The following is a 15,886-nucleotide window of genomic DNA, read 5'->3' as shown; positions in this document are numbered from 1 at the left end:
AATGTGTTCCCTCTGTTTCTCCGTTGCATGCATGCATGCACACACACACACACACACACACACACACATACACGCATGTAAGGTACTCTGCTCTGTCAAACCAAAGCAAGAACTCAATATATCACCACGGTTACAACACCAGATAACTGTGATTTAATACACATAGATAGGCACATACACACAGAAAACCATAAGTGTGCACACACGCACGCACACACACACACACACACACACACACACACACACACACACACACACACACACACACACACACAAACACACTTCAGCACACAATGTTAGGCTCAATTACATTCTGACTGACACACGCAGTTATGCACACACACACTCCATCACACACAGACACACACCATTACACTAGTGAGAACTCAATTATACCCATGTAATGTAATGCAAAAAAGAACACATGACTAACACACCCCTTCACACACACACACACACACACACACACACACACACCAGATTCAGATCACACACCAGAACACATGTACAAACCAGAGCCCACGCTACGAGCCGGTTTTCCAGACATGGATAAAGTCACGTCCTTAGACTAAAAGCTTTCTCTCAATGGAAATCTCCATAGACGTTCTCTTGCTCAAGGATGAGGCCTAATCCATGCACCCATGCATCCAAACCTGCACTAGATGTTTACCTGCTTAACACTGAGACATATGGCACAATGCACAATATACACAATCAAAGGACCATAGCACAACAGGTGGCACAAATATTGTCCCTTCACATATTAAATGGGAATAGACCTGCTGTTCAGATACACACAGAGAGAGAGAGAGGTATTTGACTAAAGCGATAATTTCTAAGCGATTAGAAATTATAAAACACACACACACACACACACACACACACAAAGAGCTATATTTCTAAAGCCAAGGCTGTAATTATAATATATATCAGAAATGCTCAAAATGTCCCCCAATATCAAGATATACATGGTTATGTTACACAGTATCACTCACTGATGACTTAACTGTAAAATGCTACGCTAAATGGTTAATTGACTGACTGAGAAAGAGAGTGCAGTTAAGTGCAGAAACCTGATTACAGAGAATTGCCGGGAAATCATTGATTACAGTGCATGAAAATGCACTGTTCTGTTATCCGAAGTCTTCTTCTTCTTCTTCTTCTTCTTCTCCTTCTAACCAAAATTTCTGCGTCTAATTCAGCTTCAACCGTTTAACGTAGAAATTTCATTCAAACTTAGATAAGTCTTGTAAAGGACACATGAGCAATGTATTTTTTCTAAATAAAAGTTTGTTTCAGTATAGTATTGCATTTTCATGCACTGCTAATTTCCTCAAAATTACATTTTCTACTTTACCTTGCGCAAGAATGATGAGATACAGATTGATTAACGGTAGATGCATGGACTGGTCATTATTTCTGAGAAATTGTGTAGTGTCTTCTCTCTCGACCCTTCGTCTACTGTAGCATTTGACCAGCGCTCTGTTTAAGCTTCTAGCTCTACAAAGTATTGCTAACGAATGTCTGGTGTCATGGGGGGAGGTCATACATGATCTTATGACATCATGTAAACAACACCCAAACCAAACCTACTGCACCTAGACTATGCTATGACATTTTAAACAAGATAAGTCTTCTGTGAGATAAGAGAAGTGTAGTGTGTCTGTGGGGTGTTCCGAGGGGCAGCTGAACACAATTTTTTATCTTCATGTCTGGGTTCTCTCACAGATAAAAAAAAAATCGGTTGAGATTTATGAAATGTATATGTGTGTACCCCCCTTAAAGCTAGTTTATATTAGAAACTAATAAGTAACAAATGCTTAATAAATGATGAATTGTGTGTAGTTATCATAAAGTGTTACCGAAATGATAATAGAGATGCTGTTCAGATACACACACAGAGAGGGCAGTCTAGCTAAAACTAGTTATGAGTCCAGCACTCTAGTCCTAGTCTTCTCCTAACTGCCTGTCTCCAGAACACATGATGGTTATTACTCCCTTGGGCTTTAAGAGCAGGCCCATGGCATGAATGTGTAGTTGGGTGTGGCTTTGTGTGTGTGTGTGTGTGTGTGTGTGTGTGTGTGTGTGTGTGTGTGTGTATGTGTGCTTATTTGTGTGTGTGTGTGTGTGTGTGTGTGTGTGTGTGCCAGCCACTATTTGTTTGTGTGTGTGCATGCAAGTGTGTGTGTGTGTGTGTGTGTGTGTGTGCACGCTCATGCCTTTCTGGGTTGAGATGAGCACACTGGTCATCTCAGAGCCATGACTCAGCCCTTCTGCGGTCAGCTCCAATTCTCCTCAGTGCCCTATACTCATGCTCCTGCAGGACACAGCCTCTCAACTCTCACCCTGAGAGCACCGAATGTGTGTGTGTGTGTGTGTGTGTGTGTGTGTGTGTGTGTGTGTGTGTGTCTCTCTCTCTCTCTCTCTCTCTGTGTGTGTGTGTGTGTGTGTGTGTGTGTGTGTGCATGTGTGTTTGTGTGTGTGTGTGTGTGTGTGTGTGTGTGTGTGTGTGTGTGTGTGTGTGTGTGTGTGTGTGTGTGTGTTTGAGTGTGTGTGTGCTTGTGTGTGTGCATGAATGTGTAGATAGATGTCACAGAAGGAGTAATGCCACAGGTGCCATGAGTGACAGCTGTGGATTCTCCTCGTACACTCAATATCAAAATCAGCCTAAACCAAGATGGCCGCCTCTCTGTCTTGAAAGTGTGAGTGTGAACATAGTCAATTGATTTGACAGTGACTGCTGACATGATGGTTTCACAGATAATTGGAGACAGGTGGGTTTTTTTTTTTAAATTGAGAGAGGGGCATTTTGGGTAATGGAAGTGGGAGTGGGTGGTGTGTGTGTGTGTGTGTGTGTGTGTGTGTCTACATGTCCTGTGAAAATAGGAGTGTGTGTGTGTGGGTGTGTGTGTGGGTGTGTGTGTATGTGTATCCGTGGGTGGGGTATTTCCTTTTCACAGTCTATTTTAATATCAGCTCAGATGAGGGAACATTTACACATGATTTAAATATATATATATAAAAATAATTTAAATTGCAAAATATTGCCCGTATAACACATTGAACCGTTGAGCAGAGGAACTTACACACTAACACACACAGAGAGTCAGAGTCTAATTTAACTTGTTACAATGGTGTCAAAACTACCTGATTTGTCAATGTGAGAATTGTGATTACGTGATTGCATATATATATATATATATTATATATATATATACACACACACACACACACACACACACACACACACACAGAGAGAGAGAGAGAAAGAGAGAGAGAGAAAGAAAGAGAGAGAAAGAGGGAGAGAGAGATGAGAGACCATAAAGGGATTTCCCCTCTCCCTCTCTGAATGTAACCTGACTACCACACTCTGGCTCCCTGGAGGAGGGGCGAGAGCGGCAGGCTGGAGTGTGTGTGTGGGTGGAGGCAGCGTGGGCAGATGATTATCAATAATCAATAGGGAAGATCATTCACAACCGGAGCAAGAGCAACACAGAGACCTAGCACCAGTGCAGGGACCACTCGCACAAACAGAGATACACACACACACACACACACATACACACACACACACACATATGCACAAGCATGCATACACACCCACGCACACACACGCACATGCACCTACAAACACAGATACAGTATGTGCACACATATACATCACGCATGCACATGCAAAACATAAAAATGCATGCAGACCCACATGCAAAACACAAACAACTCACACACAGGCACACTCTGACTAGCACACAATCAGACACAAACACACACACACGCACAGAGAGTATTAGGATCATGAATCGGCCAGTGCTTTATGCTTATGGTGGTATGTGGGTGTAATTACTGGATTAAGAGAAGCTAATCCTACCTCAAGACAATCCCACAAGATTACACAACAATGCGCACCAGCAAAGCGTACTGTACATACTGAAACCCGATACTGCACCATATTACACAGTAACGCATGCCAAAACTAGCGGGTGCAATAATTAACATCAAAATACACTGATTCACAATGTGTCTATAATACAACCCAAATACTATGCAATTCCAAATATGAAATCCTAGATGATATATCACAATTGTACTTTGAAACTAGAAAAGCACTCTGAGAGCGTAGACCTCCGCCAAGGAAAAACATAACCGCCTCCTGGATCCAGATGGTGATACAGATCACTGCTAAAATGTAAACATTTATTCTTTGGGTCATTTCAGACCTTTCCTGAAAATGTCATCGAAATCCATTCATAACTTTTTGAGTTATCTTGCAAACAAACAGACAAACAAACAAACAAACAAACAGACAGACAGACAGACAGATAGACAGACAAACAAACCCCGATGAAGACATAACCTCCTTGGCGGAGGTAATAACCTTGTAACTGTATAACTGTAATCTTGTAGTTACAACCCTGTTCAGTGTATCATGATAACGTATACATATTGTATTAACTATTAAGCTTACACATTAGCAAACTGTATAGAGGCCCACAACATACCAAACTAATACTGTGCAAAAGTGTTAGGCATTCATTAGATTTATTGTTTTAGCAATTTATGATGACTATATATGTTTAATTACCTCCGCCAAGGAGGTTATGTTTTCATCGGAGACCGGCGTTTGTTTGTCTGTCTGTCTGTCTGTTAGCAAGATAACTCAAAAAGTAATCGATGGATTTCAATGACATTTTCGGAAATGACCCAAGGAAGAAACTATTAAATTTTGGGAGGGATCTGTAACACCGTCGGGATTCCGGAGCCGTTTATGTTTTTCGTTGTTTTCATTGTCTTTATCTTGCAAGGGGGAAGCTGAAGCCGTTTGGTACTGGTACTGGTTCTGGCTCTGACACATTGGAATCAGAAGTGGGAAGGAAATTACGACAATTTGATGGATCAAAGATCTCATTGAAAAGCTACAGCTGGAAGAGTTCACTGCTCACCTAAAGTGGAAAATGCCAAATGTTTCTATTCAAATATCTGTGTTGAAGCAATAAGCTGATACTGTATTACCACCTGGGAATACAATGAAGAGGGTCACCGGAGATGTACAGTACTTATCAGGTGCGCCTCCTTCACTTTGCACTCAGCCAAAATGCTCTTGACATCACAGTGTCAGTTTTAGGGTGAGTCACGGTCAAGTCAGTAGATACTGTAATACCGAGACCCCCATCGTACCTGTATCTACCCGCAGCTTCTGGCAGGTCAGGCATGCCCATCAGTGGCCTAGCTGGGTGGGGAAAGGAAGCTCCGTCAAGAGCTTCCCCCTTGGATGATTGGTCATTGTAACACTGCTGAAAACAGCAAATCTACTGTAATTAAATGGCCTTTAAAATTGGTCTGGTATCAGAACAAAAACTGAATTTGTTGTGCATTTAAATGGCCAACTGGATACATATTTCTTATGTTCTCTGGTCACATTCTAATTAAGAAAGTGAGAAATAAACAATATGGTCCTTATAGCACTGCTGAGACAAAACATGTAAGGTGCCTGAGACTTTTGCACAGTACAGTATATTAAAATCAAAATAAAAGGAGAAACAGCAAAAGTACTTCAAGGATCGTAACAATCCGTAGTAATTCAGTAATGCAACATATCGTAATATGAAATAAATATAGGTTCAAACTTCAAGATACAGCAATCACATTGTACAAGACAGCCCAGTCACCAAACTACACACCAAACCAACACCACACTAAACACCCTGAGGTGGAAAAGTCCTACCACATATCTGTGCCAACCATTCACTTAAATCAGCTGGTTCTAATTAGCACATCTCTTCAGCCAGGTGGAGCAGCTAATTGATGAGATCACCTGTGTTGTGCACAGGTAGAACCAATAGATGACTGGACTTTTATGCCACACTAAACACCAAACCAACACTTAACCAAACTATAAAAACAGAACCAAACACCAACCTGCCTGATAAACCTTGTCCATACCAATGAATTCTTCATTGTGAATTCACAGGTCATTAGTGAATCAATAATCAATAGGGAAGACCACTGAACCAAACAAGACAAACATTTGTCTTACTGGGTCTACCTTATGCCATATCATTTAAATAGAGACATCATCATCTACTCCATTTGTATTAAGAACTCTATGCAATGATGACAAACTGATGATAAGCTATTATGAATACTGAATGTAAAGGACATAAACTTTATTGCGTATTAATTAAATATCCTCCGCCTCTACCCATTCAGTGCAATTAGCATGAAGAAAGGGGACATTTGGTCATGAAATATGCAGACAGACTGACCTTTCTTAAACACAAACTAATTAAAATTACTATTATAATAAATACCATGACCTTTCTGTCTGTGTTTTTTATGGCGGATTGATAGTAGGTGGGATCTGGGATTGTTCTTTATAGTTGGTACCGGTAGAGGCTTTTAGTGGATTTAAGTGGTTGTTTGAAGTGGAGAGAAAGTTCTAGAAGGTCTACCGAGCCCGGGCTGCATCGTGTTTAGGACAGCGCACATCACACACCCGACAGCCAGACAAAACACCGTTCAAAACATTGCAATCACACCACTCGCGTCAACACAGTGTACCACGGACAAAATCAACTCAAATCACAACAACAACAACAACAACAAGCGAAAAAGCAGCCTGTGCAGAGCACGGGACATCAGTGTGCGCGCCGAAGCACACACCGTTCGGCACAGGAAACCAAGACACGCCACAGATCCCAGAGCAGCACGGCACGACGCGCGGACCGAAACCGCTCCGAGGGCCTCCCGCTGCTGCTGCTGCTGCGAGTGCCTGGTGGCTCTGAGTGTGCGACTCTCTGCACCGATGATGATGATGACGTCGCCGGGGCTTAATTGCACTTTACTGATGGAGGGCAGGCCCCGGCTTTGTGTTGCTTTATAATGGCACGCAATCAGCACGGCTCCAATTCACACTCGGCATTGAGTCACTGCCAGAGAGATCTTAAATAAAGGTCTTTATAACTGCCTTTCACTTCCACCCTGCTCTTTCTCTCTCTCTCTCTCTCTCTCTCTCTCCATCTCCCTCTCTCCAATAACACTCCCCCGATCCGCCGCCCACAGAAATAACAGAGAGAGAGAGAGAGAGGACAGGGGCATGAGTGGGAGAGACAGAGAAGAGAGAGATCATCACAGGAAAAAGAGGGATAGAAAAAGAAAGAGATGAAAGTGAGACTCGATGCGCAAGGAAGAGAAAACTGATTCTACGGGCTGTCCGGATATCCACAGACAGATGCACACACACACACACACACACACACACACACATATACACACAGGAGCGTATTTTGCAGAGAAAACATGACAACATACATACATACAAACAAAAAAACAATATGCTCTGATACACACCACAACACCACATTGCACAACATAAAGTGTAGAGGGAAAGAAAAAAAAATGACTCAAATGAATACACGTATGCATTCAGCACGTACACGTACATGCACGCACACACACACGCACACACACAGACACACAAACAGCTGACTGAAATTCTCCTAGTGTCTGCAGACACCCAATCCGCCCCATCAATAGGCCTTCTTTAGAAAATAATCTTCTTAGATCCCTCCACAGATTCCTACTACACAAAGTCATGGACAGACACCCATGCACCCACACGTACATGCCCACTCACACGCGCGTGCACTCACTCACGCTTGCACGCAGACTTGCCCAAAACACAGACACAAACATACACACACACAACACAGACACAGACACAAAACACGGACACAGGCACAAACAATCACACACAATCACACACACGCGCGCACACACACACACACACACAGAACAAAACAAAGACTTACACACAGCATGACAGCAAGTATTAAGATCGATGACAGGCAGAATGTCCTGCCCCTCCCATCAGAGCTGGGTCCATGTTAGAGTCTCTGTGTAAGTTCTCAAGCTGTGAGCCTGTCTGCGCCAGACTCTAAACCAGCTGTGTCTCACATACTGATGATCCAACTCTCAATTTTATGGACAGAGCGCATGCATCAGAGTACACCTGCCCAAAACACCTGTTGATTCACTTTTTGCAATCGTTCCTTTTGACGATAAGGAGCAATTACAAAAAGATACGTGTGTTCTTGAACGCTTTCATTAAAAATAACTGTCCACTGATACCACTTCAAAGCGACGTACATATGTCATTCTATTAAAAGGGCCATTCACATTACAAGGGCCATATGTCATTATATTACAAGGGCCATTCTCCCCTGAGTAACTTGGGGTTAACTTGCTCAAGGGCACAACAGTGGAAACCAGGAATTGACCCACAACTTGTCAGGTTACTGTATGCTAGCCCAACCCTGTAGCCACTACACTACCACCATCTCACTACTACTACTACTACTATCCCGTGGAGAGTAGAGAGTGAGTATTAAGGGCGGTGTATCCTCCGTTTCCATACACAAATGCATCCGTCCATTCCCAACGTTATTTCCATCATTATCCCACATACCGCCATGAGTCTTTTGCGTGGGAATTGACATTAAGCAACACATCCTCTAGAGGGCATTTTCTGCCATTTTTAAAAAGTCTTTATTATAAGATTATTCTTCGTAGTTTTCTTATGTCTGTTTGGACTATTGACACTGCCCACATGACTTCTGTTTACAGTATGTCTCTGTTCCGTCTGTATCCATAAGCTCTCACATAACATGCACAAATACGGACAAAATGAACACATGGTACAGACGAAACGCTACGTCAATATTCAATATTTTATTATTGAGCATAAACGAGCCTTTAAAGAGGCAGTCTGTGAAACGTTGCTGATATCTGAGGTCAAAAGCTAATCACAGTGCACCCCTTTCTTTCATATTGGTTGCGTCTCGGTCCGAGCCAATGTGTTTTGATTCCATTTTACAGGGCCTAGGCTGTGTACAAGCACTGGACTTTTTCAAGGAGACACTGAACAGATAGCTAAACGGCCGTGTGTGAGGAGCAATTCAACAAATGTATGAGTTGAATTGCAGACTAGCCCTTTAACACTGGCAATAGATGGGGAATCGTAGAGTGTTACTTTTGTTAGTGGATCTGTCAAGCATGTGTTAAAATTCTAGCAGCCTCTATATGACTGGCTTGTGAAGCATCATTTGTCAAAACTTTGTCATTCGCTGTCTTGTCAAATTTGCCTGGGATGATTGACAGGTGCTCTGACAGTCCTCAGTCTGTGGTTTGCATCATGTTCTGGCCTGACCTGGATAACACTGTGCAGACTGAATTATTCTGTCTCAGGAATCCCTATGGATACTGAGCTACCAGTTGGTTGTTCAGCTACCTAATATACAGTATGAGATTTTGATCAAGATCAAGGTCAAACAGACCTCTACCTCTACATATAGAAAGACAGGTGGACACTCCCTATCCATACGTAACAGATGCTCTTGCAGAGTTGGTTAGTAGACTTCTGAGGCCCATAACACACCATGTGCACAGACGTGCAGAGCACTCAGACATGCACCTTCGAAGAGTGACATTGCCACTAAGATGGTAACTCTTGGCAGCCTCTAACCAATCAGCGCTCACCTTATTGTAGACTCCCCAGGAGAGCTCCGTCTCGATCACCATGACGACTATCCCGAACATCCCGAAGATGAGCGCGTAGTCGCTGAGTCGCTTGCGCTTCTCGAACAGCGCCCTCCGGTGGCCCAGCTTGTAGCCGATGTTCTGGTTCTTGCGCTTCTGCGCCTTGGAGAGGGTCCTGCCGGTCACCGTCCCTCCCCTCCGCCCGTTCGTCCCGGCCCCTCCACCAATCGTGGCCCTGCTCTCTGAGAGGGCGTGGTTCTGGTGGTAGATTGACATCTCGTAGGCGTGGGCCCGGTAGGGCGTGTCCTCTTTGGAGGAGATGACGATCTCGGGCGGGTTCTGCGACTGGCCGAGCTGCGACGGGTGGGAGGAGGACGAGGGCGGGATGGCCCCGGCGGGGATGGAGGAAGGGGCGGGACTGGCCCCGGAGCCGCCGCCCTCTTTGGTGTCGCTGCTGCTGTCCGACTCGATGAGGTTGCGCCGCGAGGCGCTCAGGCGGCTCAGCGGCTTCATGACGCCGCCCGTGTACTTGCAGGAGCTCATGGCGATCTCGGTGAACGGGTTGCTGTCGCGCCGGTGCACCAGCGGGCTGGCCTGCCTGTGCTTGCAGCCGCGCTCCCGCTCCCGCTCGGCCGAGGGCGAGTGCGACGAGTAGAAGAGGGCGTTGTAGACGGGCGAGGCGTCGGCGCTCAGGCTGTGCTGGCTGCCCAGGCACGACGACAGCGGGGTGCTCGTCGGGTGCAGCGCGTTCGGGATGGGCGCCGGCAGCTGGGGCGGGGTCGTGGCGGCGGTGGCCAACCCCGACGAGGACGAGGTCACCAGGGGCAGGCGTGGCAGGGATGCCGGGGGCAGGGCGCCGCCGGGCGTCGTGGGCGAAGGCGTGGTGTTGAGCCGCTCCAGGCTGCTGTTCCCCCCCATGTGGTTGGAGTGGTTCGTTCCCGGGTAGCTGCCTGTGATGGAGGGGTGGGCTGTACCAGCGCAAGGCAGGGGGGGCCGCTGCTGGTCCTCATCCTCACTCCCGCCCAGCAGGGCTTGACTCAGGGAGGGAGGGGGATCCATGGCAACCTGCAAGCTCCACGGGAGACTTATGGCACACTCTCCTCGATCTCTGGAGTTTGGTGGTGTGAGAAGTGAGCAGATGAGGAGAGCATGGAGGTGGAGGAAAAGGGGACGGGAAAAAAAAGCAAAGTAGGTGAGAGACAGACAGAAATCGGAAAGACAGAGAGCAAGACAGCAAGAGAGAAAGAGCGAACAAGAGAGAAAGTTAATTATGAGCCCTGAAACGAAGAAGGATGGCTAACGAAGATAGGGAGGGAAGAAGTGCAGTGGAGAGAGAGAGAGAGAGAGAGAGTTTGTCTGATGGATGAGGGATTAGGATGGGAGGAGAGGAGAGGGGGATGAGGGGTAAGTGAGGGTAGTGTAGAGGGAGGGAATGATAGAGGGATCTATGTTGGTCCAGAGAAAGAAAAACGAGCACATTTTGAGCTCATATTACCTTCCTTAAAGGATTCAGCAATCACTCTCCTGACACTCCCCCCCCTCTCTCTCTTTCCTCCCTCCCTCCCTCTATCCTTCCAGCAATATCTGTCACACAGATATCAGCCACAACACTGAGCGCCGCTTATTATTAAGGAACTTATGCAATGGGCAACCCCGAGAACCCTGACTCACTTCTAAACAAACACAACAGCCGAGGTGATCAGCACACCATACACACTGCTCAGCTGGATCAGATGTTGCTTAATGTTCAGTTTCTCTAAATGTTTTGACGCTTTGTCTGCTCGATGTTTGGAGTAATCGTTTTCTGTCAGGTTCACTCTGTCAGTCCTTCAGCAAACCTCACCTCTGTTTCTTTCTCGCACACTGACTCACTCCCACAGCTCTTTCTCACCCTTTTCTCTCTTTTGGTCTGTCGCTCCTACCTCTTCTCCTTCAGTCTGTCTCCCCGTGCAGTTGTTGATTCAAAGGCAGGATGAAAATATTCTTTCGCACTTTTTCTTTTTCATGTTGTCACGATCATTCCATCTTTCCTCATCCGATGGTACCCTTGCCGACAGCCTCTCCTTTCAAATCGTATTTCTTCTCGGAAAAATCGGTGCCTTTCTTGCTTTTCTCCGAATGAAAAACGCCTTTATATTGACAGAAATCCCTTCCTTCTGTGTTTCTTTTTTAAAACAAATATTAATTTGGCTATATGATCGACATAAATAGACAAGAAAAAGAAAAAGAAAACGGTATACTATGAAATGAATGTGACAGCTGTTGCTGCGAAATAAGTACTACATATTCGTCTCCAAAAACGGATGCACTGGAACCGATGTCCTGAAATGTCCGCCTATGGAAGAAAGCAAAATATAAACTGACTCGGCTGTTTCAAAAACAAGAGTTGCTTTGCCGTTCCAGTCGTGGCCGATTTTCTGCCCTTCAATCTTGCGCTCTGTCGCTCACTCAGCGTCTCTCCCTCTCCCTCTCCCAACTTCACTCTCGCTCCCCTTCTCTCCGCCCTCTATCGTCCTCGTCCTTTTTCTCATTGGAGGAAGCGGAATAAATAACCATTATTACACGCGCAATGCAATTCTGAGTTTCGTTGAAGTCACCCAGAAGATCCACAGTCAGGCTACTCCAGGTATTCTGTAGCTTTCAAGGCGTTTATTCTTGACTGCGTAGGCAGTGTGGTTACATAAAACGCTTAGCCTATCTCACAGAAATTATGGTTGGAATAATTGGCCCTCAGAAATTATATCAGACATTGTTATTATGCAATGATTGATAATTTAGTAACCTAATCGGAGGCGAAACTTTGTGTTGAATATTAAAGGGTTTGCAACCCCTTCCCCCACACACATCACGCTCTAGTCTAGGCTATAATAGTTTTATTCATGAGGATTATATGATTATTGGGGAGGTTGCATTGGCCGACTTTAATTATTGGGGGACCTAATCATATGCCTATGAGCCTAAAAGTTTAATCCACACATAGTGCTGCTATACTGAAGGAATGACTGGAAACCTCAAAACATCAGAGACGAGAAAGCCTACAGAGAGCCTTGCTGCATTAGCTTTTACCTGCTGGCTTTTTAAACGTACTCTGGAGTTAGCTGATTCATTCCTGTGGCTCCTGTGGTCACTGATGCCGGTTGCACTGAAATCTTACTCAGGGTAAAATGACCACTGGCTTTGCTTAAAAGCCTATTGTGGTCGCTTACTGCTCTGACGGGTAGGCCTATGGTTTAGTGGGGCAGCTCTTGCCAAGCTTGGCGTTCAACAAAAATACACAGAGTAGGCAAAAGCTATGATGCCCAGTGAAAGGCTCAAACCAGGGGCGTAGCCAGGGTTATTATCTGAGGGGGGTAGGCTATTTTCCTGTCCAAAATATTGCATTTACTGTCAGTGCCAGCCCAAGATTTGGGGCCCTGAGCAGAATTTAATTTGGGGCCCACTTCCACCACCGCAGAGTCACCAGGGCTTGACTAATATTTGTACGAATATCACACTTTAATGTAACATTATTAATTGCATATGTAGTTGCTATTTACATCAAACCAGTATCACTTTAACCTTAGCTGGTACTTAAATCACAAAAGTGGTCTAGTATTATTTTGAACTTTCACATTTAAATTGAAGCATTAAGTGTGGTTTACTTGAAATGAAAAATAACCAGTGTTGAGTTACTGAAAATTAGTAATTAGTTACAGTTACCAGTTACTTCTTTCAAAAGCAATTGAATTAGGCTACCTTAACTAAAGTATCTCCTTATCTAGGGAAAGTAACTTTTCAGTTACTTTTTGTAACTTTTCAATTACTTTTATTTTTTAGACCAATTTATTTATTTTTTTATTTCAATTTATTTATTTAATGGCTTGAAACTAAACTAACAACTGTCTTTCTGATATTTATCTTTGACTTATGATTAGCCTTATCCTTTCAAGTGAATAACACCTGATTGCGGAATGGAACTCCTCAATGATTCTTTGGCATGCCAGGGCTGCTTCCACATGTTGTTCAAATCTATTCAATGTGGTTATGTCTACATTTGCATTTATTCATTTGGCAGACGCCTCAAGGTGACTTAGCATTAGATTAATATTTAAGCTATACTGCAACAGCTACAGCAATAGAACGTCTAGAAACGTCTAGTTAACTCACCTCTGTTGTTCTCAACAATGTTGTGGTTTTAATATTGCTGCGTTAATGTTCATCTGCCTGTCTATCTGTGCGCGTGATCCAAATATTGGAAGGCACAGCAGTTGTAGGCAGGTGTAGCCTAAATGTAAATGATCATGAAATCAGAATGGTCTTGTATTTGGTGTTCATTCATATGACTTTGCCACCTGATTCATGGCTTTTAAGTGTTTGTTTTATTTTTCACGTTTATGGGCAGCTCATGTTTACCGGCAAATAGCCTAATTCATGTGCTACTGCAGTCTTGATGTAGCCTAGTGCAGTTATATTTGTACACAATTTCTGTAAAGTTAGCCTATTTCTTTACACAAAGCTGGCTGATTGTCATTAGCTCTGCCATTGTGCTATTGAAGAGGACTATCTCAGAAAGCACAACAGACACAAGTTTCCAACTTATCTCCATTCTCCACTCACGCAACACAGACTGACCAGCTGTGGCGAGAACTATGTTAGGCTACATCCTCTCGTGATTATCAGCCAGGGATGTTTTTTGGAAGTTTCTTTGATTGAAGCCTATATGATTGATATTTGCATACATTACATTTTTACTAATTACCAAATTACCAGAATTGGCTATTATTAATATGTACCCCCCCCCCCCCCCCCCATTCAGTAGTGTCATCAAATCCCTGGTAATGTGGGCCTTGATATGGCCTAACACAAGTGGTCAACTAGGTGATAATTTGTGAACAGCAGAGGTCACAATTCGACAGAATGAACTCTAAGCAATCTCGCATATTTTAGTTCTCGCAGATTCTCTATCATCTTATTCACGTAACATGTATCTTATTTTCAGCCATGTGTCCCGTCCATATTGCAAAATACTGTAAGCCGGATAAAAAAAAGAATAATACGCCACCATTCACACGGTACTAGAGAGGAGATTAAACCTGTGACATGGAATGAAAAGTAATAAAATCAACGCTCCTGTCAAGAGAGATCATTCTGTGGGGTTTAGCAGAGCGGTTACCACATGCCCCGTGTGCTGTGCGCCACAAATGACCTTGGCCATAGCCATGGATAGCAGTCATGGCAGTTGTTGGACAAAGGAGTCACACTTCATGGGCATTAGGTTCTTAGGAGGAGTGTGTCCATGAAGTTAGTGCACATCCCATTGAGGGGGCAAGAGTTTGATTTGTTACTCTGAGACAGCAGGGGGAAAAGTTTAGCCGAAAAATCCAAGGGAGGTCGGGTTTGGAGAGAGAGAGTGGGGGCGGGGGGGGGGGGGGGGGGGGGTTGGGGGGGGTGATTTAAATAGCAACTCGGAGAGGTTGTTGTGTGTGTGGGAGGAGGTCACATCACACACTGCCCTCCTCCCCTGTGTGGAAAGACCAAGGGGTCTCCCATGGAGAGAGGCTGACATAAGTGGGCACAGCTGTCCACCTACAATTCAGGAATGGGGTGGTGGTGGGGGGGGTGAGGTGGGGTGGGTTGGAGGGGGGGGGGCAGTGGGGAGGACATATAGTGACAGACATAAATAGAAATACAGAAAGAGAGGACAACCAAAAGGGATGGAGATCTTAATGAGGGGGAGACCTTGAATGTGTGAAAGGTACAGAGTGTGTGTGTGTGTGTGTGTGTGTGTGTGTGTGTATGTGTGTTGGGGTGGAGGATATGCGGTGGGGGAGTGTATCTGAGGGAAGTCTGTGAATGTCTGTGTGAGGGTGTGTGAGAGAGAGGGAGAGAGAGAGAGAGAGAGAGAGAGAGAGAGGGATATAGGTGAATATCTGCTTCTGCTTGTGACAGTAAAGGTTAAAGAGACAGGAGGCAGAGATGGAGAGATTGAGAGTGAAAGCGTGTTTTTGTTCCTTTTGTGAAGAGGAAAGGTTAGCTATATCCCCGAAGAATAACCCAGATACTTTTTACCAGCAGACCATTGGAAACATGCACAAACACACTATCTCATTTACACACACACATACAGTCACACACACACACACACACACACACACACACACACGCACACACACGCTCATTGCTATCACCAAGAGCTGTTGCCATGCCAACCACAGCGTATACAGAGTGATGATTTCCTCTTTTTTTCCCTCTAGGAGACATGAACTCCAACTCTTACTGTCATGGCCATCAGAGCTACAGATTTACAGGTGAAAAGACTTGTCTTCTTCTCTCATCTCCTCTCTATCTGCCCCTTTCACTCTCATTCCTACCC

At 44.6% G+C, this 15,886-nt stretch overlaps 1 protein-coding gene across 1 annotated transcript in view; it reads right to left on the bottom strand.

Moving 5' to 3' along the window:
- kcnn3 (potassium intermediate/small conductance calcium-activated channel, subfamily N, member 3) overlaps window positions 1–10,292 on the bottom strand; it is a 50,754-nt gene extending 40,462 nt beyond the window's left edge. The window contains exon 1 of the mRNA XM_062539146.1: window positions 9,535–10,292. Coding sequence (XP_062395130.1) covers window positions 9,535–10,077 — 543 coding nt within the window. The 5' untranslated portion in view covers window positions 10,078–10,292. The remainder of the gene's footprint in view (window positions 1–9,534) is intronic.
- Between the last annotated feature and the right edge of the window lie 5,594 nt (window positions 10,293–15,886).

Source organism: Sardina pilchardus, chromosome 6 (genome assembly GCF_963854185.1).
Source record: "Sardina pilchardus chromosome 6, fSarPil1.1, whole genome shotgun sequence".
In the NCBI taxonomy this organism is placed as follows: Eukaryota; Metazoa; Chordata; class Actinopteri; order Clupeiformes; family Clupeidae; genus Sardina; species Sardina pilchardus.
This window is presented reverse-complemented; position numbering and strand designations above follow the sequence as displayed.